General features: G+C 37.0%; 1 protein-coding gene across 1 annotated transcript; it reads left to right on the top strand.

Moving 5' to 3' along the window:
* The first annotated feature begins 682 nt into the window (after positions 1-682).
* RTCA (RNA 3'-terminal phosphate cyclase) lies at positions 683-9,636 on the top strand. The gene is made up of 9 exons (XM_026067337.1): positions 683-1,115; positions 2,636-2,759; positions 3,338-3,396; positions 4,772-4,913; positions 6,153-6,277; positions 6,926-6,984; positions 7,607-7,701; positions 8,791-8,895; positions 9,304-9,636. The coding sequence occupies exons 1-9, from the start codon at positions 997-999 to the stop codon at positions 9,400-9,402; spliced, it is 927 nt and encodes a 308-aa protein (XP_025923122.1). The 5' UTR covers positions 683-996; the 3' UTR covers positions 9,403-9,636.
* Positions 9,637-27,019: the final 17,383 nt, after the last annotated feature.

Below are 27,019 nucleotides of genomic sequence, written 5' to 3' on the forward strand. Positions count from 1 at the left end.
TCGCGCAGCGTCCCGGCAGTATCTTCCGAGGCGCGAAGCAGGCTGCGTGGGAGGAAAATTAGATATAGCGGAGATCACGTAGCCCTCAGGGAGCGGATTGCGCTAGAACGGCTCATGTAGCGATCCGCGTGTCTCGGGGCCGTCGCAGTGAGCTAAAAAGCTACCAGACACCTCAAAAGCAGGTTACTCGTGTTGCTCGTCCCGATTTAAGGTTCTTTCTCTGTAGAAATCTGCTCCGTCATTAACTCCATTAATTTGTGACACCCTCCCTTACTGACATCACATTTGTTAGACCAAGACATATAAAGGTCAGAAGTGTGTATTATACTTAATTCGGGACAAAATTAACTTATAAGTAAGGGAAACTGGTCCCTCAGCATTTATACGTAATAGTAATTTTTCAACTTTTTTATTCTGGGGCTTTAAAACATGTCCAGGAGAGGCAGAAGCTCCCAGGTAGTTTGTTTAGGCTCCCTGAAACCGAGCTGCTTTTCTAAGCTGCACTTCCTCACCCCCCGGGAAGAAGTCCAAGGAATGGTTTCCAGCTTATTTCACAATGGCTCTTATGTAAGAAAATTTAAAAAAATAATATTTGCCTAATAGAGCAAAGAATATTACTAGCTGACTAATAGCCCTTAAGCCAGAGAAAGTTGGAGGCTACTAGATGAATTTATACTTTACATAGCATCATCATCAAAATGTAGTGAAACTGAGATCATTCTGGTGACATGGATGCACCTGCATTTTAGTTTCCTTGCACATATAAAAAAAACCTAATAAATGGATGCTGTTCCTTTGGCTCCCATGAACTTAGGAGGAATACTGTTGGAACAAGATTGAATTTCTGATGCTTGTTTGGCCTGAATTTTGCAATCATAGTATTTATTAGTTGATGTTTAGTAATTTTTTTAATGTAACAAGAATATGTAGTCTACTTGCATGTATCTTTAATGTAGTATTATGACTTGAAGGCCTCAACATCTGTCTGGATTGGAGATGATTCGAGATTTATGTGAAGGGAAGTTGCAGGGCGGAGAAATCGGTTCAACAGAAATAACCTTCACTCCTGGGAAGATCAAAGGTGGAACCCACGTAGCAGATACAAAAACAGCAGGGTATGTCTTTGTACATGGATAATGACTGGCTAGTCACTGCTCTTAACTGCTTTTGGTAACTTTAAAATTATGACAAAAAATAAAAACAGAACATTAATTCATGAGTAATGAGCCTTAATCCGTGCTGCTTGAGCTTGATACATCTGGCCAAAGAACCTTACTACTTTAAGTTCTCTTGCCTTAATGTAGGCAAGATCTGTGTTAATAAAGTACATGCAAGTGCAATAGTTTTAAAGCTATGATTGATTTATAAATTGAACACTTTTGATTAATGTCAAGCAAAAGACAGCTGTCCATGTATTTACAATTTTGTCCCCTATTTTCTCACATTAGTGCATTAGATATCAGGCCTAATGCAACTAATTAGGTTGAGCTTTGTCTCACAAATCTGTACATTATACTACATTACAAAATGTTCAACTGACATACCAATATATTTATTGATAATATATTCAATATTAATCATATTTATATAATAAAGGCAATTTTGAGATTTAACTTGGGGACATAATGATGCAATAGGGGGTACTCATCTTTTGGAATTTGGGACATAGTCTATCCACTATTTTCTGTCTCTGTGTTTTTGCATTCTGTATTTCTGTGTTGGGTTCTTCAATCTTTGAATCTGTTGCAAAACTGAGTAGAATCAGTTTAGCTCTGCAAGAGTGGTGTGAGTGGTCACTTGGCAGCATAAGCTACGTTAGACATAGCTGAAATTTTCTTTAAGTTAAGGGAATTATTTTTATAAGCTGCAATAGCATAAACAAACAAGCTACTAAACATGACACAAAAAGGTTCGAGTAGGCAACGTTGCAGAAGGGTTGGTAATTGGACACAAGCAAAAAATTTGAAAAACAATATGGTTCACAAATGTTCAGAGGTTATTTAAGAAAACAAAAACAAGTTTTCCTCAGTTTAGTGGTGATTACTAATTATTTTCACAATTCAAAATAATCCTTAAAACAACTGTGAGGTAACTTTACAAGTTGGTTTGCAGAACTAACTCATTTTTGGAAAAAATATTTTGGGGAGGTTTTTATTACCTATGGAATATGCAGGGATTCAACAACAGAATCATGTATCAAAGCATTTTTTGTATGCCCTGAATTTTCTTGTGCAGGATAATGAGCAGTTTCTAAGCAATTTTATAGTTCTCTAAATATTTTATTCTTAAATAAATGTTAAAATTGCTGCCTAAGCCTTTTCTACTTTTCCCCTCTGCTAACTAAGCATACAGTTCTCTTAGTACTGTCAGCATATTAAGTAAACTATATTGCTTTTATTTTAAACAGGAATATGAAAGATGCAATTACTGTAGAACAAAAAAATTTTATATTTAGGCTTGCTAAGAGCATAAAGTTTTAAATTAGTATTTTTAAGAGTAATAAGTTTACTTAATAGATAATGTTCAAAGTTAGATACTTATGTAAATGCTCTGCAAAACCATTTGCCTTTGATATCTAATGATTCTGCATGGATTATGGCTGTATGACATTTGAGTATCTTGTGATTATTTTTAGGAGCGTGTGCCTACTGATGCAGGTAGCAATGCCCTGTGTGCTGTTTGCTGCTTCCCCATCAGAACTTCATTTAAAAGGTGGGACTAATGCTGAGATGGCTCCTCAGATAGACTACACAGTCATGGTAGGGAACAATTTCTTTGACTTGATGCATCTTTAATGCATATATATGCACTGTAGCTACTATACGTCTGTTGCTCTTACTGCAATTTTATTTGTACTTTAAACTGTGAAATGAAATGAAGGAAAAATATCTCTGTTTACTTGGTAAACTACTGAAATGAACACCAACCTGTTTGGCATGGGAATATTACACTATTAGTGTATTATATTTAGAGAGCAACCAGTGCTTCATAGAATTCCCTGAAACAGCAACTTGTCTGTTGGTTTTATTTATTAAAGATAATTTCACTTAAAATAGATTCTTTGTTCTAGAAATGCTGTGAAATTGTTAGGGATTTCTCCTCCTCTTTCCATATAAGAATCCTTTAGCACAAAGTGCCATTCAGAATAAAGTATGAAGAACCTCAAATAAGCTGTATGCATGAGACTGGCTGTCTTTTTTTTATCATGTAACTGAAATTTTCATGTTGAACATCTCTTTTGTTTTTTTTTTTACTTTTTGAAGACTGAATAGAATGGTGGGAAATGGTAAATGCAAAATACGTTCATCCTGTGTTTTTATATATGCTTATTTTTCAGGTTTTCAAGCCAATCGTTGAAAAGTTCAATTTCACATTCAATTGTGACATAAGAAAGAGGTGAGTTGTAGAATCACATGGCAGAAGCAGCCTTACTGAGCCAGTGTTCGAGCACGTAGGCACATGTACAAGGTGCCCTGAATCAAGACAAGGGATGAATTTGTAATACAATAACTAATCTGTATTAGCTGTCCTGTGTGTATTGTCACCCCATGATGAATGTGATATAGTTCTTTCCTGTCTTTTTTCATTGCTGCATCTCCAGCTTGTGTTTTAATATTTACTATTGGCTACCTCAGAGGGAAGTGCATAGTGAGCAAGCGGTCCATTACAGAGCTTGTTCTGAGTTGCTAGTTATGCGTATCCTCCTGCACTTGTAGAGAGTCCAGGCACCTAACAAAGTGTTTTGGGTTCCCTTTCAAAGTCCAGAAAAAAAGCATCGCAGAACCTAAAGTTTTAGATGCCATGGTTATTAGAGACAGTCATTTGTCTTTCAGCTTCAGCAGAGACTGTATCAGGTCTGTTAGATACATCTGAGCTGCACTTTACCCATTTGAAAGGAGGCTTTATCTTAATTATTATCTTAAAGGAGATACCATGTTCATTATTCATCTTATTTTCAAAGTAAAACTGGGGGTATGGAACTCTGTCCAGCCAGCTGTCCTTTTCTTCCTTCTACCTCTTCCAGGCCAAACTTTTGGCCAGTTTAGCCTGTTAGAAGCAGCATTACCCTGACAGAGGGGTACTGCTTCTAGTCTCAAAGACCTGAAATTTCTATAATTTTACTACATGAGAAGATAACAAAAGATTCAAAGCAGCACAATCATGAAGGAAAGGCTGAAGTACAGTCTCATTAGCTGGCTTTATGGCAGGCCAAATACACCAGTCAGTGAGTCCATGCCAAGCTCAGAACCAGCCAGAAGGTGGGCTGCTTCTTGTGGAGATGGCAGTTGGTAGGCATGGGAAGGAGCTGGGAGTATTGGATGGGGAACTGAGGTCTGTTGTGGGAAAGAGGGAGGTAGTGAGGCTGGTGGTGTTGTAATAGGGAATAGGATGCCAATCATTAGGAAACTAAGCACACTCACAACATGTCCTTTATGACACTAGCTATACAGGACACTTATTTCCTGCCTCAGGGGTTATTGTCTGTGTTTAGGTATGTCTCAACGCAAATAACAAACTGTAAGGTTACAGACAAGAAGAAATGTGTGTTAAGCTATTTTTAGGCAGTTAATAAAATGCGTGTTATGAGCTAATACTGTTAGAGAACATATTTCTGTTATAAATATTTCTAAGGCACACATCAACAAAGTTTGTATGTGTAGTAACAGAGAACAAAAGATGCATAATAAAATAGTGTGAAGAGCATTCTTGCTATCTTCTTGTTCTTTCTGGTCTTTGCATTTACTTACATCTGATTACTATTTCTAAATAGGGGCTACTATCCCCAAGGAGGTGGTGAAGTTATAGTCCAAATGTCACCAGTCAAAGAGTTGAGCCCAATAAATTTAACAGAACGCGGCACTGTGACAAAGATATATGGAAGAGCATTTGTTGCTGGAGCACTGCCTATAAAAGTGAGTGTTGGTGATGGCTCTGGAAGTATCCAACTTTACTCTGTGTGTGTGTGTGTGTGTGTGTGTGTGTGTGTATATATATAAAAAACAAATATTTGAATTGTATGTAATCTGTATAACATAGCTCTGTTGCTCCTGTTTTATGTACTCTTTCACATAGAAACCAAAGTAGCCTTATTAAATAGATTCAAATTTTCAGGCCATAAAATAGAATTTTGGTTATTTCTAAAATGCATTTATTGCATAGCGATATGGTAGCACCTAAAATAGGAAATGAGAATGATGTCCTTGATATGACTGTTCAGAAAACTTTAGCATAGATTGTGGGAAATTTTAAATCTGATTTAAGGTATAATTCATACATGCATGAATTATGTTAAATCTGAAGTGATGGCCTTTGTTCATAGATTTACGGGTAAACTATAGTACACTAGTAATGTATAGATATCAGACTAAATCAGACTTTTCAACCATTTTTAAGGGCATCAGTCGAACAAGTTAAGGGTAGATTAGGCAAAGACAAAACATAGATGAATTTGCTTCCTTTTACCTCTCCTTTCCATTATTCCTGTCCTGTTTGTGTTTACAAGAGAATGAGTGGCAGGATCTCCTCAGGGCTCCTTCTCACACATACAGGGTAGGAAGCATTTGAGGAAGGGAGAGAAGAAATAGAGTTACTTTTTGAAGAGCCTCGGACTGCTGGTTTTGGTCTTAAAATCTCCAAGCCTATGAATACGGACTATGATCTTCTTTTTTTCCTATTGGATCCCAAGGATAGGATAAACTTAATTTGCCCTCAGTTGCCTATGATCTAAAATTGTTATTGTATACATTATGATTTACAGAGTATATCCTGTACATAATAACTAATTTTTTAAAATCTAATATCTTGAAGTAATCAAGACTAAAAATAAATCTCTATCCATATATGTGTAGGGGAAAAAATCTTGAATTTCTATTGGTATTGAAGCTTCTATGTACATCACTATAATCTATCAGTTGTTTAGTATTTAATATTACTTTAATTTTGTGAGAAAATTCTCAGAAGAGTGCTTGTTCAGTGCTTGTAGTGGTTTATAACAGTCCTTTGCTTTTTTTACTTAATAAAACTGGTCTCTTTTTAGCTTGGAAGACCTTTATTTAAGGATCCACGGTAATAATTAGGCTTATGAGGAAAAAGTATTATTATAATAGTATAATTTAATTAACGTTTTGCTCCTTTTTCTCTTACCTTGCTAGCTGGCAAAAGACATGTCATCAGCAGCAGTGAGATGCATCAGAAAAGAAATCAGGGATCTTTACATTAACATTCAGCCGGTTCGAGAACCTGATGATCAAGCTGTTGGGACTGGAAGTGGAATAATGTGAGATGAACCAAAACTTCCTATTAATACCTGTCTTGTAACCTTGCTAACTGATTAGCTACATCTTCTCAAGACACACAAGTAGTCATAAAAAGTGATAGTCTTTTTTTAAAAGCAAGAATATATATTAGGATATTTCAAAACCCCTGTTATGTTTAAAAACCTTTAAAAATATTATATAGGTGAGGGAAGCTTTTCTCCTACAAATGTGTATTAACTACATGTTAAATACATTTAACGCTTGTTTATAAGTATCTGAATGATCAAATTTGGAAGGTGTGAAAGACAATGGTTTTGGCTTTGTTAATATTATCTCACTAGCACTGCCATTCACTGAATTCTTGAGCTGCAACAAAGGGGGAGAGTAGTGGGACCTGGCATGGAGGAATTTGCAGGAGGAATATTTTTTTCCTTTTTTGTCGGGGAGGGTAATAAGTACAGTCCTGCTTCATATCTGAAAAAAAGACAAAAGGAGAAAACATTTCCTGTGTGATCACTCAACACACTGAAATACAAACCCCATACTGATGGTGACATTAAAATTCTGTATTTAAAAACAAAATACAATAATCTTGATTACTTTTCTGATAAATAAGATGTAATGTGAGTAATTCTGTACTTAATACGGATTCTGATTTTTCTGTTTAGCATTGTTGCAGAGACTTCAACAGGTTGTTTGTTAGCTGGGTCATCACTTGGCAAGAGAGGTAAGAGTAGTGTGAAGTACACCTCTTTCAGGTTTAACTTAATGTACGATTAATGAATAGGARACAAGTATTATCTGTTCAAAGGTCTGATGCTTTGAGTTTAATTTTTAATGGATGTTATTTAGTAATAAAGGGTAGTGGAAATCAACAGGTTTTAGTTAATAGAATTTTACACTTTGATAGATTTCTAAGCTGCTTCTGCATAGTCAAATTTATAAAGTTCTTAAACTCACCTTTTATCTGAATGGATTGTTAAGGTCACTGAGTTGAAAAGAATTCTGCATTTTAAGAACATACAATCTTTGCTGTGGTTTACCTGTGAGTTTTTTGCTCAGCACTGAATCTAGTTGTGTATCTAGATTAAAAGGTATAGAAGGGATTTTAGCTGTAATTGGTTTGAATAAAATGTTTCTCTAAGTGTATGCAAGGCTACAGGCTTCCCTCTGCTTAGGGAGTATGAACTATACTTCATCATAAGAGAGGAGTTTTTTTCAAGTGGACATTGGAGGCAAGAGTATGGAAATAAGGTTTAAAAAGTTGTTTGTCATTTCTTGGTTTTCTGTGTTTTTTAAGTGTTAAATAATAATTGGACACATCTTAATCTCCCGGATTTCTCTGTTAGGAAAGAATTCTGACAAAGTTGGCATTGAAGCAGCGGAGATACTGCTTAGAAATCTTAAACATGGTGGAGCTGTGGATGACTCTCTGCAAGACCAAGTAAGGCTCCTATATATGTTTAGATGAAGTATAGCAAGGACATGGATATATGTATTACTTGTAAAGAATTTAAATCTGAGCAGTGAAAGAACAGGATATAGATTTCTAAGTTAGACTGTATCTCTGTCTGGAAGAAAGAGGTAGCAATTCCCTCCCACTCGGCACTTGCTATTTCTAAACCCATGCCATATAGCAGAGGAAGAATAGCATTCTCTTCGCATGTATTAAAGACGAGATTAAGAGAGAGGTTTGTATTTCAGTGTGTTGAGAAAATATCCAGGAGGTGTTCCTGTTTGACTTCCTTGCATAACTACATTTCAGAATAAAGACCCTTCCCCCCACATACTATCGTATTTTGAGTGACAGTTCCTGAAAAAGTTTGGACTATCCTAGATAGGGTTACATTACCTCACCTCTTAGCTTGTAAGCACCCAGCCACGCATTCCTATTACGCAGAATAATAGGAAGTAGTTAGGTGTTGAAGCCATCCTGCTTTTTCTGGAGCATGTGCAATACAATTGGTAGAAATATCGCACAGCTAGATTCAGTGTGTGTGGGGACTGCTCTGAGTTATATGAAGCTTTACAGAGTGTGTGTCATGGTGATGTTTTTAAATCAAATCAGATTTTTTAATACCTGGTGAATACCTGACCATTAAGTGTTCTAATGCAAAACCCCCTTCCTGAGTTTTCTCTCCTCCCCAAGGTAATCTACCAGTCTGGAATCTGAAGTGAGTTTGGTGAAATTTAGAGTGGGGGCAAAGTTAAATGTAATAACAGCAATTCAGCAGCAAATTCGACTGTGGAAAAGTAGCAGCCCTTCTATGATATGTATTAGAGTAGTAATTTCCCAAGCTTCTTGAATCTTGGATCACTCTTAATACTCAGCACCATGTACTTTTATAAAATTTTAACGCTGCAAGGCAAATGCAGTGACCTACATCAGTTGTGGACTACTCGCAGTTTGGAACCATATTTTCATTTACAGATGTTTTGCATGTTTTTGCTTCACTTTTCTTTTTTGATCTTGCTCCGTAAGTTGCTAGGATCTAAATAGTTATTTAATAATTGCCTTTATCTACCCTTTCAGCTGATCATTTTTATGGCGTTAGCAAAGGGGGTGTCCAGAGTGAAAAGTGGACCAATTACACTTCATACTCAAACTGCTATACACTTTGCAGAGCAGCTAACAAAGGTGAGTTGAAAACTTGAGGAAGTTTTACCAATCTGTTATCATCCTGTACACTAGGAAGTGTGAGTTGTATAGACTCACTCTGACTTTAGCAGGATTTGTGAACTGAATTTTCCCTCATGGAGGACAATTGATAAAATAGTTGCTACAATATTTATATGGGAGTTTACCAGTAGAAAGTGAACATATTTTATAGTTAAATGCCTTTAGAGTGGTTAGATACCTTTACCACTTTCATTTAAATGTTTTTAATGAAATCAGTTAAATCTCTCAACGTGCACAAACTATAAATAGATTATCAGACATCAGATATTGAAGATTTATGTATATTATATGTGTATTATAACGTGTATATTATATGTATACTATAACATGTTTAGTGATATATATTTTTAATCCTGTTCATTTTAGGCCAAATTTACTGTAACAAAATCAGAAGAAGAAGATCCTAGTAAAGATGCTTACATCATTGAGTGCCAAGGAATGGGGATGATAAACTCAAACTTGTAGGGTTTAAAAAAACCAAACAAACACGCTAACAAAAGCAAAACTCAACATACCTCAGTGATGTATTGCACTACATTTCAGTGGATGTGTAATATGCTGGTGAACAGGAGGATCCTTCTGTCACATCTGATTGATTTGATTTAACTTCAAGGATGATGTCTAGCTTTCCTTTGGCATGCTGAGAATCTGTGGTGTGTAAAATGAAAACTTTTTTTTCTTTTACTGTTAACAGCAAAATGAGTACAGACAGGACAGCAAATAGAATAAAATGCATGTGTTTGGGCAGCTGAGAACATCAATTAGAAGCTTTAGGAATTCAGATTCACCAAAGTAAAAATCACTACTTCAGTTTCCAAAAAACACTTAGATGATATGTTCTTTCCCCTTAAGACTATGTAAGTTTGATTCTTTGGGATCCTTTATGTATTGGGGTATGTGGAATGAAGTGCACCATCAAATCTGTATCTCTGTTCTTCTTCTGTAATCATTTTGCTGAAATTGATTGTGAGAAAAAATAAAGCACTATCACAATATGAAAACCTGATATTTATTTTTGCTATTAACATCTCAGCAGTTTATATTAATGGGAGGCTGATACAAAGTAACTTTTCATAATGTCACTTCTTTCCCTCCATACAGTAAAAACAGTCCATGCTTAAAGCAATCTGCTTTTAAATCTTTTTTTTTTGTCTTTTTTTTTAAATCTCCTAAAGATGAGCTTAAAAATGTACCATGTTACATCCCAAACATGACATACTAACATTATGCTCTGATAGCTTTACCCTGTAAGGGAAAACTCCATATAGTCAGTATCTAACATCTCAGTTATGTATTATAAGCAGCAATAGGACTTGGAGTATTAACCAAAATGTTACTACATAAAAGTCAGTTGATAGTAACCTGGAGGAATTGTGATTATTTATTTGAATAATAGAGAACAAGTATTTGAATCTATGTTCTACTGTCTTAGAAAGGGGAAGAGGGAAAACCTGGAAGAAATTACACCATGGAGATGTAAATGAGATGCTTGTGCAATTGAGAGTTACATCTACATCTTACAAATTAATTAAGATTTTATATATTACTGCAAGGGATTTTGAGATCTTCCAGAGAAAGCATACTGACAGATACAAAGTAATAGAGACCTGCAATGAAGAGAGTTTTTTTTTATAGAAGCTGTTTATGCTTCTTTGTGCGGTACAAGCCTATGGCAGTACTGTATTAGCAGACCTGAAATGAAACAATGATCTTGTTAGTTTACTAATGGATCTACATTGCACCAAGCTGCTGCTGTTTGTTCTTTTTAAAAGCAGTACTTAATTTCACCTGAGATTAGGGAGCTGTTCTTGAATATACATATATACACATGTATATATGCATACATACACTGAGCAGTGCATATACACACAAGTGTATTCAGGCATATAAATCTAGTTGCATTATCCCCCAAAGGAGGATTAGGCAGTGAAGTACTTTTGTAGTTCTGGCCTTGGGCTTTGCTACAAAAGCTTATTCTGAACTAAAAGGAAAACAAAGGGTGAGATGAGGCATCAGTTCTATTTTGCATATGAAGGCCTGAGTCACAGAGTTGGAGTGACTTAACCAAAACTTCATAAATGCACTCCAGGAGCTTGAATTGCTGTCCAGGTTTCCCATATCCTAGTCCACAGCCTTGGCTCTAAGATCTTTTTCTCAGTTATGACTATTGAACTTAACATTTAACAATAACAATTGATTAACAATTACTTAACAATCGCTATGTTTCTTCTTAGGGTTCTTTCCCTCCTCCCTGAAAACAAGTGCAAAGGAATGAGATGCTATTAATTTCTGATTAAAAATTATTATTTTCTCTAATACTGAGAATGACCTGAAGGGGGCAGCAGATACCTTCTGCAGTATGCTTGAAGCACGGGCATTCTAACAGCAGCTGATAAACGGAGCGCCTCTCTCTCTGAATTACAAGTCTGTGCTGTTCATGACTTTCCATGATTCCCTTTGGAGAAAACCAGAATGTATTTCTCAAAGAAGTTTGAAAGAAAGCTCCCAAAGGGTTGTTGCCTGTGCTTAAGAAAGCAAGCTCTTCTAAAGCAGAGATTTTAAAGGATCTTTACCTGTTTTCACAATTCAAAAGATTAACATACCTGACTAATTTTCCACTTAATGGAGAGATTCCTGCTGAACTATTAAGTGTTTTGCTACAGCAATAGCATGGTACAGAAAAACCTGAAAAAACAAGAGACAGACAATGAAGTACTAATTTTCACACTTCTCAAAAAATACAGATTGACGAGAAACTAATAAGGAAAAATCTCTCTACTCTTGCTAAAATAACCCAAAAGGTAATCTCTTTGGGCTAGGTCATAGAAAGCTTTAGGTCAGACGGGATGGCTGGGCGTCATTTAGTTTAACATCCTGATCAAATATTGCTCAAATGTTGGCCTTGTCCAGCCCAAGTTTTGACAATTTTTGAAGATGGAAATCCCACAAAGTTTCCAGTCAACTTGTTACAGAGCTTGTCCATTCTCAGAGCCGGCAGTCAATGTGAAGAGGCAAAAGGGGGGGTTGTTTGTTTATTTGTTTGTTTTTGTTGTAGGTTTTTTTTAAGTTGAAGGACTGTTTGTTAAATGAAAGTTACTTCCTGCTACAAGAAACATTAGAAAGGTGAGCATAGTAATATACCAGTTCTTCGTTAATTCCTGAAAAGAAAACATGGCAGAAGACAATGATATAATCAGTTCTACACTATTCAGAAGATTTCTGGTATGCGGGGAATCCTCGGGATTCCTAGGAACAAGGAAGCTTCAGTAGGAAGCCCTAGAACTAACATGTTCAAAACTCCAAACCAAAAATTAATTTCGGAAAGTTACATAACATTGCTTAAAATTAACACAGAAAAGCATCTTAAATGAAGTTTGTAACAAACATAGTTGACAAACATTCCTTTTTATTGCCATGGAAGTTCAATTGCTGGATTCTGTATAATTTAATAGCCTTTAACCAATACCCAGTAAAAGAACTTTCACGAGTACAGATAATTAAATTTAATTCTTGTGCAGTTCAAACCTTTGTGAAAATTATGCATCCCAAGAAATAATGACAATCACATTCTCTGTAGTGTTATTCAAAATAAACCAACATCGTGTATATCTCTATTAATTACACTCCAGCAGCTAATGCCTTCCCTTTAGGTTTTAAAATCTCCAGCAAGTATCTTGCACACTTGGCCTTCTTGCCCTGTAATCACGACTTCACTTTAGCAATCAAAGAAGCATGTTCCACTTTCTTGCCTAATGGATTTTTTGTGTAATGTAATCATATTTAGGAGATGTTAACGCCTAGACAGTTTAAAGATTAAATAAACTAACATAACTAACGTTTGTCATGTTAAGAAAAGCTTATGACTGAAAGTACAGCACAATCAAATTTTTTAGATCTATGCAGGCTTCTATATATTCATAAACATAACATATTGCATTTATGCACAGAAAGTAAGATAAGCTTAAGCATGTTTTTTATCTGGTCTCAAAGGTTGGCTGGATTACTTTTTCATAGTTTTGTTTGCTTCTGAAAAACTATGCCAGTTTATACACCTGAGAGGATCTCTACAGTACAACCAAAATTTTTCCCACATTCACAAATGCCTAAGTCTGTCTCTGAACAAGTGTAGCAAAAAAGAAGAGCTAGAGAAACGCTGATAGAACTATCTTCTGTTAGAATTTGTAATTCTATCCAAGTAGAGATATTTTGTGAAATCAGGTCTAATCTTTCTTTTGGACAGAATTTCAGAGTGTGCAGGATTGTTTCTAAGGAGAGTAAAAAACAGAATGGAACAAAAATCAACAACAAACAAAAAATCTTCTATTGAAAAATTGAAATGCAATCCGTCTTCCACACAGGCCTACAAAAAAAGTATAAATGCCCAGCCAACATTATTGAATAAAGATTAACAAAAGCCAGGTTACCAGAAGAGTTTCTTCAACCTCCTCTCAGTAAACATATGATAACTAGAAGCTCAGCAAAACCAGCCCCCACTGTTCCACCCTCCCCTGCCTCCCATAAGGCCATTACAAAGCGCAGCAGGGCACTGATGGTTGGCAGCCCTTGGCCAGCTTCATTCCCGTCCCATTCGAGTGTCCAGCCTGCTCTTGTTGAGACATGAACATCTGGGCCACCACCAAGCAGATGAGGACCTCGCAGGACACCCGGGCTGGCCTGCTGGCCCTCCCTTCCTCTACTCTGTCACCTTACGTCTGTCCCCCTTGTCATCCTGCGCTGCTTTGTGGGCTGAAGGAATCCACTGCTGATTCGATCAGGCTTTAACTGCAAAGCCGTTCTCCTCACAGGACAGAACATCTCTAGATAGGAGACATCCACAACCAGCAAACTCTTCAATAAGGTTAAATTCCCCAAACAATTCTTTCCCCTTGCTGTGCATGTGCACACACACATGCACACACGCAGAGTTTTATTACCCARGCCCAATTCACATCTTGTCTCTTCATGGTGACCTCTTACCAAGAAATGTTTACCACAGTTTCTGTACTTTTTTAAAATATAATAATTAATTACTCATCCTTAAATATATACTTGAACACATTTTAACTGAGGCAATAAAATTTATAAACTGGATTTAGGGCTACTAATATCATTCATACTCTACCAAGTTGCTGTTTTCCCTTTTCAACAACAGGGTTTCATGTCACAAAACTTAAATCCTCTGGATTTACATTTACATTAAATTCACTTAGATTTTAAATCCACAAGTCAAAACATGAGCTACAGTTCTTGTTACATCACACTCCTACACTGCACGTGCCATACATACTTCAGCTTAAACTTTACAGCATAATTAAGTCTTAAAATTAATGCAGTGTGTGCAAATTAATTGTTAGTAGTTAGTGGTATAACTTTTCTTTTTTTAAAACTTCCTGCCCTTTTTGAATATTAACTAATAATTACATTGCATTACCTGAAGCTTTTTAACTTTCATTTATATCAATTTACAATCATATCATTTTTAGCGATAATATTAAGTGACTTAGATTAAATTACTTGTAGGAATGTATTAACCTTTTGTTCAGGAAGAGATGAGACATCACTTGCACCTGCTCTACAAATATGCACCGGGTTTTCTTATGCTAATGAGAGCACATTAGAATCTTATATAAAAACTTTGATGTGGGTGCATAGATACAACTAAGATGCTTACATTTAATACTGCTCAAACAAGTAGTGGTGATGACTCACAAGTTCTATATAGCAAGGAAATAAGATTAATCCTCTCAAACTAGGTGTCTCCAGTACACTTCCACTGAAAGAGTATTATGTTTAGATGAATGTGGTGATTAGGAAAGGCATTGTGCTAATGTGTTATGTGGGGACTGAAGTCCGCTTGGAGCGGGAGGCTGGATCGGGGTCCTCCTGCCGGGAATAATTCTGCATTATCCTATGTTCCTGAATGTCATATCTGCAACTAACGATCACCTGAACATCATGCTGAAGACCTCCCTACAACAATATTCCTGCAGAAGTTATTTGCTCTTGGAAAACCAAAGCTGACTTTATTGGTTAAAAGGAGCCACATGTTAAATAAAACGCCATACCAAATAAAGGTGCATACAGAAAAAATGCCAAGTAAAATTATTTGAAGATTTAACAATGGAAAAAGTTTTTTAGAATTAGAGTTATGTCTTCCTGAATGAAAAAAAAACAATGCAAACACAGAAATTCTATCTGTTGGTGACTAAAGGGAATATGAAGTAAAATTAGTATCTGAAAATCAAGTAAGATAGATCAACTGGAAAGGATTGTCACTACCTCCCTAATATTTGACTGCAGAAAAGTCTGCACAGACGGAGGTAAAGCAAGTGGGAACATAGGCCTATGTAAACCTAGGCAGAACCAAATTTTTTTCTTTAATCCAGGATTTACTAGTACATTCAAGACCAAAGATCAGGGTTTAGGAAACTTACTGATAAGTCCACTTAAAAGCTAAAAGCTCTTATGAGGTACACATATGGAGAAGCTCAGAGTAGAAGCTGTGTGATTTTGAGCTTTTGTACCACCCAGCTGCCTCCTGGCTTTTTCACAACCTCTCCTCTGCCCACGAGTCCTTTCTGAACTCAGTACCGTAATCCCAGGACGATAGGATATCTGCTGCTACAAGAAACTCTGATTTGAAAATCCCACTTTCATGTAATAACTGAATCTTTTTCTTCATATCTGAGTATTTTAGGATAAAACTTTAGACAAATTTTCTGCCACACCATACAAGTGTTAGAAAACAAAGCTTATTAGCTCAGAAAACATCTAGAATTATTTATTTTTCTCTCCTTCCAGATATATTTATTTATCCAGCCACTCAAGCCTTCCATTACTGGATGAATAATTCCTGTGTAAAGAGACAATCTGTGAAAGCATTTAATGATTTTTCCACGTGGAAGCCTCTGTATAAACAGAAAATTTTACACACACTGCACTGTTATGGTTTACACAACTCCAGCTGACGTGAAGTTTATAAAACTCCTGTAATCCTGGAATGTACTGGTAGAGCATGTATTTTCTCAGCCATTAATGTCTGTAGCATCAGAACAAAGTCAGGCTGTCCTGGACTGCTATCCTTTCTTTACATTATCTTCCATGGAAAAAAAGGTGAAGAATAAAGTATTCCCTTTTTTGTCAGAATGGAGCCTTACACACCAAGGCTGTGCAAGCTAAGACAGATTCCAATATATTGTATCTTAGAAACAGTGGTCAAGATTTTGCTGTTACTTATAATATGATGAAACCATAAATATGGGGATTTACATTACTGTAAGTGAAGACAGAATTTGGGCTATAAGCATAAATCGAAAAGACTGTCAGACTACAGCATTTGGCACACAAAGGAGAGTATGCAGTAAGTCAAAACAGCATTTCCATCTCATTTATTCTACCATCACCCCTGCTCCAAACGCAGCCACAGGCTACTTTGATTTTAAATTAAACTTTGCTGTAATGGCTTCCCAGTGAGTACTTCATAGCAAATGAATTATACACACTCACCTCTCTTTCGGCTATTCAAATTTACCAATTATTTTGCTATTTATAAAAGTTAGCCCTCTCTTTCCCAGCTTCCTTTCCAAAGTTTCACTAGATTTTGCCTTTCTCCCTGATGAAGAAATAAGTCAAAAGTGAGATCCTCTATCAGTACCATTTTAAGAAGGGAATGTAAAAAAAGATGCTCAATTTATAGCAATGTAATTTCACAAAATTTCCAAAAAAGTCAAAGAAGTTACTCTGAAGTAATACTGGAGAGCAATGGCCCCATGCTGAACGGGGAATATCAACACGTGCTGACAGACCTTAGATAGGTACAGTGGGCTAGTCATCAGAAATGAGGATAAGCACATGGCCCTTATATGTTTAAGTGATTTGGTGACGCTGTATAAATATCTCTTATCAGAACAAGATTGCTAGCATTCTCTTCTACGTGGGAGAGTTCATTTTCATAATCAAATTATCAGATGTAAAACTGTATGGAAGAAAGACTATATGAGTTAAACTGGACTGCATGAGCTCAAAATAGAGTTAAAAATTAATTACTTTTCATGAAGCCCAGCAAATCTCAGGTCTAAACCTCCCATATTTACAATACGCCCACATTATAGCTCTGAACTTGAACCTTCAGCTGTTCAACTTTACCAATGATTTTGCTATACACCATCTACTTTTCTCAACTTAAACATTCTTAATACTGTAATTCCTTTTTATTTCTCTTTCCATTCCAAAATGTAAAAGTCTCTGGTCTGAAAAGCCTTTGCAATCTGTTTTTTAGCATTTTCTGTTTTTTAATGCTGGAAAAAGAAAAATTTTCAAAAAAACCACTAAAACCAATCTAAACTGCTGCTCTTGCGAGAAGGCTAAGACCAATGCAACTGATTGATGAAATCATTTAAATTTGTTAATTTGCTTCACCTTAAATTACAACTGGAACAAAATTTTCAAACCTGACATTTCAAAAGCACCTAAGCGATTTAGAAGTATTTATGTTTCAATGGGAGAAGGCCTGCTCCCAGGTCACCTAAAGCATACTTACATACTTTACAAACTTTCATTTTCAGAGGTGGCAACTACTTGCACTCTTACTGAAGTTTACAAGCGTTGCAGTGTGGTCAGCTCCTCTGAATCTGAGGCCTCGCACCTTCAAAGTATGACAGTGTTGATACCACTGTTCTACCTCTGGTTATGACAGCATATTTAGGTTTTCTTTCCTTTTTTTATGAGGTGTAAAACCTGCACAGCTGAAAATAGATGTGATTTGTAATAATGAAAAAGGATATTTAGAACGAGCTAATGATGTAGTCAAAATGTCATATACTAAATAAGAATACCTTATGTTGTCAGAAATATACTTAACCGTTTGTACTTTAGGAAGGGAATTAGGGTAACTGAAACAATGATAACCACTGTCATAGCGAGAAAAGGTCGATGCAAATTTCAGCTAACTTCCTTTCAACATAGTTTGGCCAGTCAGCACAAATAATTTTGAAGCCATGCTTTTAGACAGATTTATTTTCTTCCCTCTTAGAAGACGGTGACCTCAAGGACTACAGGATTTACATCCTCTGACTGCAAGCCAGATTTCTGTATCCTSTTTATTATTTAATAGGTGCTCTGTAAAATAAGCACAATTCAAATACTTTGCCACTCAATCAAGAGTCAGACCCAAGCCCAGATTTAGATAGAATTTAGGTATGTATTTTACCCAGTGATTATTTAATGGTCCTGAAACAGACCCAATGAAGCCCTCTCCCACGCGAGTGCCCAGCCGCTCGGGTTAGCATGCGGGCAGAGGAGAGCCTCTCTCGCAGCCCGCTGGGGAGCTCGTGGCTGCAGCAGGCTGGAGGGACAGCTATTTAAATCCTCTCTGTCAGAGGAAGAAATTAAACATACATCTCCTACTTTCTGGACGATGCTTTAACTCACACACACTGTGAAAAGAAAGAAACACTAACACCTCTTGTCCTGATTTTTAAGTGACTCCTGCTGTTTTTCTGAAGAAAAGATTGCAGGTCTCTCACCCTGCGGAGGGATTACAAATGGATGGAAAGACCTCCCTGCAGGCCTGAGGTAAGAGCTGGGTTTCGAGCATACCCCRGTATCGCTCCCTCCAGGTTAGGTCCCAGCAGCGTTCACCGTGACTTTGGATGCTTTCCTGCTCCATCCTCAGGGGGGTTTCCCTGCGCCTGGGGCCAAACACGGGCCCCTGGGCTGCACCGCCGGGAGCTGCTGCTGCAACCTAACCTTGCCCCCAAGATCGCTTCTCCTGCCACGTGACTTCATGAAGTGCAAGTTTCCAGTAAATTTTAGGCAGGCTGTTTCCCAGAAGCCGCTACCCCCTGGACATGCTGGTAGTGTGAGTCAGATAAATAAGATAAAGTTAAAATTCAGCAGAAGCGAATAGGGAAAACTCAGCAAAAATTGCAGTTTTCCATACGATCTTGTAACATATTACAGAATTGGTGGAACTCGGCAGGTTTAAACTGCAGTCTGCCCCTACTGAGCTCACCCTTTCTTTCCCCTGCTTTCTCATTCTCTCCCAGTCGCTCTTCGCTCTCTCTGTATCGCTGGCTCTGGGAACTGAATCTGCGAATGGGTGAACAACCCAAAGCCCATTTTCTAAACATCAGACTAACTGCGTCTCCCGCTTGCAGACTCAGCGGCGGTGAAACTGAGTACTTATGACAAGTGAGATCAAATTTAACAGCACCCTCCTTTTTTCTCCCCATCCCGTTCTGATTCTACATTGATCTTCTGTGGCCTGCTTTCAAGTTAATTTCTTTTCTGTTCTCTGTGCTTTTCTTCACCTTCCCTCCAACTTTACATTTACTTTCCTTCTCCTCTCTCCCTTTACTCTCATATCTACTTACAAAACATTACAATATCATGGTATTGTTAAACTACAGAATTAAAAGTACAGTCTGGCTCCAGCTAACCTTGGTCCTTGCAAAACCATTTTATTTCCTGCAGGCTACAACAACTGGGAATGCAGAAAGCTTTCAAGGTCATCTCAGCAAGCCCTTCCTACAGTCTAGCTGGACGGAGGCTCAGTGCTATGCGGAGATACGTTTTGGCATTCCCAGGAATGCAGCAGTTGCCTGTGTCTGCAGACAGAGCTACAGTAAATGGTGGTTCAAGATATCTTATGAAATAAAAGGAGTACCAGAATATGGGATTCACCTTGTTTCCCCACCTGTTTAGGTGACAGAGTGTTGTTCAGAGCATGCCTAAAACTGCATCCAAACTGTTGAAGATGGGAAACTGGAATGGAAAATTCACAAAATTACTTGCGTGAGATTCCTGAGGTTTCCCAACTTCATATAGAAAAAGAACAAGACTGGCTTTTCTCACTTAAGTGTAAAACTATCCTTCGATTAAAACAAAGATATACAAAATCCACAAAAAAAAACCAGAAAAAAACAGATTAAAGAAAACTTGATCAAGCTTTCTGAACCTCCAAAAATTCTCTTTCCCAGCATATTACTCCTACATATGCTTTATCTACCCTGCACTCAAACTACCACCATATGAGGAAGAGCACTCTTCGGCCCCAGCATCTTTCTCCTAATGGTTTCAAAATTATTTATGTGATTTAAGCCTCACTGTATGCCCATAAGATAAAACAGTGTTACAAGATGGGATGTAGGACAGAGAGGCAAGTGAAATCAATTGCTAAAAGGCTTATTGGAAAAAAACAGAGTCAGAAAGTAGGTTTCAGGATCCCTGGCTCTCCATGCCTAGTTGCACTGCATGACTGCAATGCAGTGACTGCAATGCAATGACATGAGGTTGCATGACTGCAATTTAGTAATGATTGTGAGATTTATAATTATTTTTAAAGATTTCTACACATCACAGATGATAGTGATATTTTAAATCTCTCCAATATAGGAATATATAATTAGCTCTTCATGTTCATGCTACCAGATCTCTGAAAAGTCCTAAAGTGTCTCATACACTGTTCACATTTGGCACAATTTTCTCCTCTGGAACAAAAACTCACACCCAGCTTGTGTGCTGTACCACAGCTGTTCCAGCAGAGCATTAACCCTCACAAGCACACAGGGCTTATGTAATGCCTCCGTACAAATATGAATGCAGCATGAGAACAGGACCAGAATAACTCAGAAACCACTTCTGGTTATGAGAGGTTGGGAGTCTCAGGTTAGGATCAACTGCAGTTTTGTGGCAATTTTGTGATTTTATCCAAAAGATAAGTGGCAAAATCTTTGCAGGGAAACTGTTCTCCATCTGGACTGCTCCTTGACAACCTAAGTCACTGCTCCATGACTCCTGGCACTTTCATGATCATCCCTCCCACTGTGTCACAAGCTGCTACCTGGCCTCCTCTCCACAATGTTTCTACAACTACAGCCATACAGCTGTATAGGAACACATCTTGCACATGGCATAGCGTTGGGTCACAGCCCTGAAAACACTTAAAACTGCTATCTAATTGTAAATGGTCTTACTGGAGTGAAATGAATTTACTCACACATTTAAAAAGCATTATGTTCTGTTAATACATGATTTGCAGACTCAGATAATTAATTTCTCTGAGTAACATGATAATGTTTAAAGATTAACAAAACAGATCTTAGCCTTTGAGATGAGTTACATCCGGGTGCAAAAAGATTATGGGTCAACTTAATTTCATTAGTTCTTACCTTGTCTATACCATTTCAATGCAATCATTCAGAAAGGAGACAAATTTGTTAACAAAGTTAAATTAAAGATGTAAATTAAGTTAGAGATATTAGTAATATTAAAATATTGCCTTCTACTACCAAAAATTAATAACACAATGAAAAGACTCAACATTCACTAGTAAAAAGGCTTTTCATAGCACCAGCTTTTGCTTAAGCAGTTCACAAATTTTAGTAATTAACAGATTAAAAACCACCCTGGCACAGCTTTACAACTGCATGCAAATAGAGACATTATTTCCCCCATTAATCCTAGAAGCAAATAGTAAAATTGTTAGCCAAATTTAGGTCAGGAGATTAAATAGCTGAGAAGATGGCTGTCAGTTCACACTACAGTCATGCTTCTCTAAAAAAGAGCATCTGTTGGCTGACATTACAAATTTTGATATTACACAGATATGCATCTATGCCAACCGACTTTAGACATAACTGAAAAAATGTTCCCTAAGCAATTTATCTATGAGAAGACAGTAGAAAGGCAAACAACAGCAGCAGTTTAACATGCGAGATTTATATTCTTGAGTCCTGGGTTTTGACACAAAGTATTTTTAATTTTTTTCTTGTTGAGCAAGTGGGTGATATTACAGGATGACAGGAACAGCACATGTTCTTAACCAGCTTGCTCTTTCCAAACAATGCTGGGAAGCTGCTGACATACCAATATGCAATATGTATCGCTTGTAGAGCAGAACTGCTGAAAGCAACTCAGCCGGCACATTCACAGGCAGTTTCGGATCTACTCACCAGGTTCCCTAGGGAAAGCGCCCGCTCCCGAACTGCAGGCTTTCCCCAGGAGCAGCAAACACTGAACCGTCGCGGTGCGGCTCTCAGCCCCAGGTTCACCCTTGGCATCTGCTGTCCAGCCGTTACCCTCTACGTGTCCCTCAGGTGAGCACCACTGCTGCAGTGGAAGGCGTTAAGAAATGGTATCTCCGTAACACAAGGAAGCACATACTGGAGTTCATGGCTCCTGAGATGTGACTGGTGTGATTATAAAACAGGTAATCCAAAATAGATATACACTCACCACACCATACAAAGAACTTTCAAAGAAGAGAGGGTCAAAAGAGGTGCTTTTTATAACTAATATTAATAAGAAGTGAGAACTTCTCCCTTTTATTCAATGCTTATTCATTAAAAGCGAAATATGCTGACATTCCCCCACCCCAAAAGTTCTTATAATCTTCCACAGTGACAAAATATATATTTTAACTGGCTTCCAATGACATCGGTGATCTATGGATAGTTGATCCTAAATGTCATTCACAATATCTTAAAAAAGGAAAGGGATGTGTCGGCAAAAAGCACTGCAGGGCAATGGTAGAAGAGAAATAGCCCATCATCACATCCTCCTTTACAAGGATTAAATCCTGTATCCTGTGTAATCCCTAACAAGCCTCATTTATTTCTATGGTGCAGGACCTTACATTTAAAATAATATTAAGACAATCTTAAACTCTTTCTGGTAATAAAGATTTACTTTAAAATACTCTTTAATCAAGGAGTCCTGATGTGATTATCAATCAAATGCATTTAAAATGTTCAAGGAAATGGAAAATATTCTTCAGTCAACTTGGAAAATCCAGGTCAGGCTTTAGAAATATCAAAAACATCCAGAAAGAAGCTAACTGCTTCTGATTTCCTACAGGAAATTTTTGCTGGGTAACATGCTGAGTAATGGTTATTTAGATAAGGTTATTAAACTCACTATAAAACTAGTGTGCATTTTACTAAGTAGACAATTAACAATCATTGTTCTGAGTTCAGTAAAAACCTCTGCATAGAGTGCATCTAGGGTTAAAATAAGGTCAGCTATCACAAGTAACTCGTTTCACAGTCATTTTCAACCACGATGCAAGTGTGGAAGAGGTGGCTCTGTCACTGCACTGATTGCCAGCGCTGCTAGCTTGGCTGCACTAGCCTAAATATGAGTAAGACTCTATGGCAATCTGGATTCAGTACCTGATCCATCCAAAAATTAACTCAGTAGGGAAAAAAAAAAAAAAAGAGGATGGGAGTGGAGGAGAAAATAGTTTTCATTAAACAGCAGGCTCTCATTTTGGCTTACCATGGGCAAATGGGGATAGAAAGCATGGAATATCCTCTCAGCTCAGACTTTGTCAGCTTAAAGCAAACACATCCCACAATACTAGGATCTGCAAGGAATGAGAAGCAAAATAATACAAGAAACCTTATAATTCCTTTAAGGTAACAAAATGATGGAGCTTCATTTGGAATAGTAAGTACTGGATTGATCACCACCTATGAAAGGTGATGCTGCACTAGAAATTTTGGAGAGGGTGACAGAAATTACTGAAATGTGAAAAGCCTTACAACTATTACAAAAAGAGTGATGCTTTGATTTTTTTTTTTAATTTAGAAAGGATATGAGTAAGACGAAATTACACACATTAATCAATAGTGTAGTAAAAAAAGCTAGATGACAAACTTTTGTTCTTCCTGTGTCATAGCTCAAAAACAAGGGGACAAAAAGTACTGAAGTATTTCAAACCAATCAAAGGAAACACTTTTTAAAAAGTATGCAATTAAACTATGCAGCTCTTTTCCACCAGAAGTAATTTGAGCCAGTACTTTAACATGAGTCATGAAAGGATTGGACTTGCAACTATTGCCAGCTATTTGGAAAAGAGACTAAGTCTTATACCTGCAGGCTTAAACTTAAGCAATCTGTATCCGATATCAATCCCCCCCGCCATATTACAGAAACAACTGTTCCTAAATCTGTCTCTAGGGAGTTTCTTCCATCTTCCTGTGAAATACTGGGTGCTGCTTATTGCCAAAGAACAGTATCCTGACCTGTCTGAATATTTTTTTATTTGCTCTTGTATGGGAATTCCATTGTTTCTTACAAAATGAGCAACGGTACCTTGTCATACAGAACCACAGAAAAATTTAGTTTGGGATGACCGCAGGAGGTCATCAGCTCCAACCTCCTGCTCAAAGGTAGGTTACCCAGTTAAGGGTTGCTCAGGGTCTTACCCAGCTGAGTGGTGAAAATCTTCCAGGGCAGAGGTTGCACAGCCATTGAGCAACGTGCTCGAGTGCTTAACCACTCTCGCTGTGATGAGATTTTTCGTTCTTGTCCAATTGGAATTGCCCTTGTCACATATTTTGACCACAACCTCTTGTCCTTTTATTATGCTCCTCTGAGAAGAGGCTGGATCTGTGGTCTCTCTAAGCCCTGTTTAGTGGAGGGATATGGAAAGACTGCAGTCAGACCACAAATACATTTTGCCCTTCTAACATGCATTTTTTATCTGGCAAGAGTATTTAGACATATCACCAGACTACAAACTACAAGTTGCAAAACAGATTAAACGGAATGAAAAGGAGGCTTGTATTAGCCACAAAGTTTCTTATACTTTGGCTTTTAAAACTGTAGTCATTCACAGTATATTTTCCAAAAAGTCTTTGCTTTAATTTCAATTTAATTCTGCGACCTCTTTAAAGGTAGGAATCCTATTGCATAATTTGAATAGAACTATCAAGGAATGTATTGATCATGCATATAATATGAAATTTAAGGTGCTTCCTTATGTGACCTGTGCATGCAAAATAATTTCAGTGTGACCCAGAAGATGCACTGTATTACATCCCTTTATCTAAATTGCAGACTTTCGTCTCTTCCTATAAAAACCAGGAGTCTGAGGATGGCTTTTTTAAAAAGACATTTACACTGCATGCTTTCAAGATGTCTACACTTGAGAGCTCAACTGCAGAAAGATACAACTAAAAAGAAGTATTCATCTTTTAAGTACAATCAGGGATGTTAATCTTGCCATTCTGAACCGACAGTCTTTCTTTTCAAGTGTCATAGACTTGAGCTCTGATTACACACTCTTCACAAAAAAAGAAGCTCCTGTTTCCCCTTTACTTTGTGCTGCTGATCTATTTTTTCAAGTATTCATTTTGATAAATAATACAGGACACTACCCTGAAATTAAGTTTTTGTCAATAAGATTTTGCCATTAAGAGTGGAAACAATATCTATGTAAACAATCTTTTACAAAATTCAATGAGATTTAGAAATCTACAAAGTCAGTAAGCTCCCCAGTATTTCTCAGGTTCGTTTTATTATTACTGTCTATCCTGTTTTATTATTACTCTTATTTTATAGGTTGGGACATTTAACAATGCATTAGCTTTTCTTAATTTAACAATCTCTGATCCAAAATCATACATGCATTAGACTCTCTTAGAATCCAAATAATCTACATCAAAATTCCTTACCAAGTTTGTCAAAAGCATTAAGAAGACTTTCATTTTGTTTGAAATGAACAAGAGAAAGTGTGGTCTTGCTCCTGCCCACCCAAAACATGAGTGTCGCAGCTACTCCATGCTTCATTTTAAACTCAACAAAAGGAAGAGGACAGCTCGATCCAACAAACAAAATAAAAATCAAACACCCTCCTTGCAACAACCCCAAAATTTACTGTCTTCTTCAGTCCTTCAATCAGTCAAGAAAAAAAATCTACCCCACCTCAGAATTGTCCTCAGATTTTCTTCCAATTTTTGTTTTATATAAAACACTTGACCTTCATTTTTTAGTTATATCCATTCTGCTTGTTTGTTTAAAAAACATAGTAACTTGAATATCAAATATCTAAGTGAGAGCTCTTAAAATGTGAAAGTAATGTTTATTGCCCACTTATACCACGTAAAATACAGTCATTGGCAATCTACAGACTGTATGTTGAACTATTCCTTAATAGACTTTGCACTTTCAGCCCCCTAGCTCTATTTTATGGGATCACTGCCAAACCCCTTCCTCCTGCTGCTGACAGCTTGCAGCAATACTGTGCAGAGTTCTTCACACCACATTCTTCAGTCCGAGACATTATCTAGAAATCTAGATAGTTCAGTGTTGAAAGATTGCTCAAACTTACTCCTGCTTTCTTCTATTTTGAAAAGAACACAAAACAAAACAGTATAAACAAAAACCATAACAAGCCAACAAAACTTTGATATAGGTAAGTTAAGCTTTGCTAGAAAAACCTGAAGGGTAAAAAAACCTCCAAAAGCTCCCAGAGGTCAAACTACCTGTCAAACTCAATAAAGTGGAACTTCCCTGCAAACAAAGATGTACTATGTATTTAATACATATGTGTATATGTACTTTTAATACATTATTTAATGCATTAATACAATATGTATTTTTAATACTTTACTATGTATTTACATAATTTCAAGTGACAAAACAAGTGAACAGAAAACAAATCCATTACAAATTACTAAATACAGAGAAGCAATGTCTGAGTCAGGAAGTTCCCGAGCTGCAAAACTGCTGGAGGCTGAGAGTGCATTTGGAGAAGGTATTACTATATGGGTTTTGTTTGTACAGCCTTTCTTGGGCATTAACTTTCAACTAGTGCTAGTTAAAAAAACTGCTGGTCTGACTTAGTCATTCTTATGTTCCACACTGTGGTGAACCTCATTTCCCTTGTTGCTGTGGCTTTTTCTAAAATTGTTTTTTTACCTCATTACCTGGGTCTTGTTCCAAAATTATGTGTGTGCACTCACAAAAGACTGCAGAAACCTTGGGAATGAGCCAGCATTAATTTTAGCCAATATTTGCCTTCGCTTCTCTATTTAATCATGCCCAAGGCTCAACAGATGCCTGGATCCAAACCCATATCTACTCACCTGTTTCTCATCACTACAAGAGGGCTTTGCTAAGAAAAAACACAACAGCTTCTAGGAGGGGGATTTTCACATCCAAAGAAGCGCAGATCTCAGAGATTCTTACAGCCCCATTATATTCAATTAACAGTGAGCTCTATAGAGATAGGGAAGAAAAAGGAATAGTTGTGTTCATCCCTAATCATATATGCAGATTACTTGCAACAGTGCTC

Source organism: Apteryx rowi, unplaced genomic scaffold (assembly GCF_003343035.1).
Source record: "Apteryx rowi isolate R43461 unplaced genomic scaffold, aptRow1 scaffold_258, whole genome shotgun sequence".
NCBI lineage: Eukaryota > Metazoa > Chordata > Aves > Apterygiformes > Apterygidae > Apteryx > Apteryx rowi.

Coding starts and splice junctions, on each gene's coding strand:
- RTCA (XM_026067337.1), top strand. CDS start 997: ATGATTCGAGATTTATGTGAAGGGAAGTTGCAGGGCGGAGAAATCGGT. Junction 2,760..3,337: donor AGATAGACTACACAGTCATG/GTAGGGAACAAT, acceptor CTTATTTTTCAG/GTTTTCAAGCCAATCGTTGA. Junction 8,896..9,303: donor TTGCAGAGCAGCTAACAAAG/GTGAGTTGAAAA, acceptor TGTTCATTTTAG/GCCAAATTTACTGTAACAAA.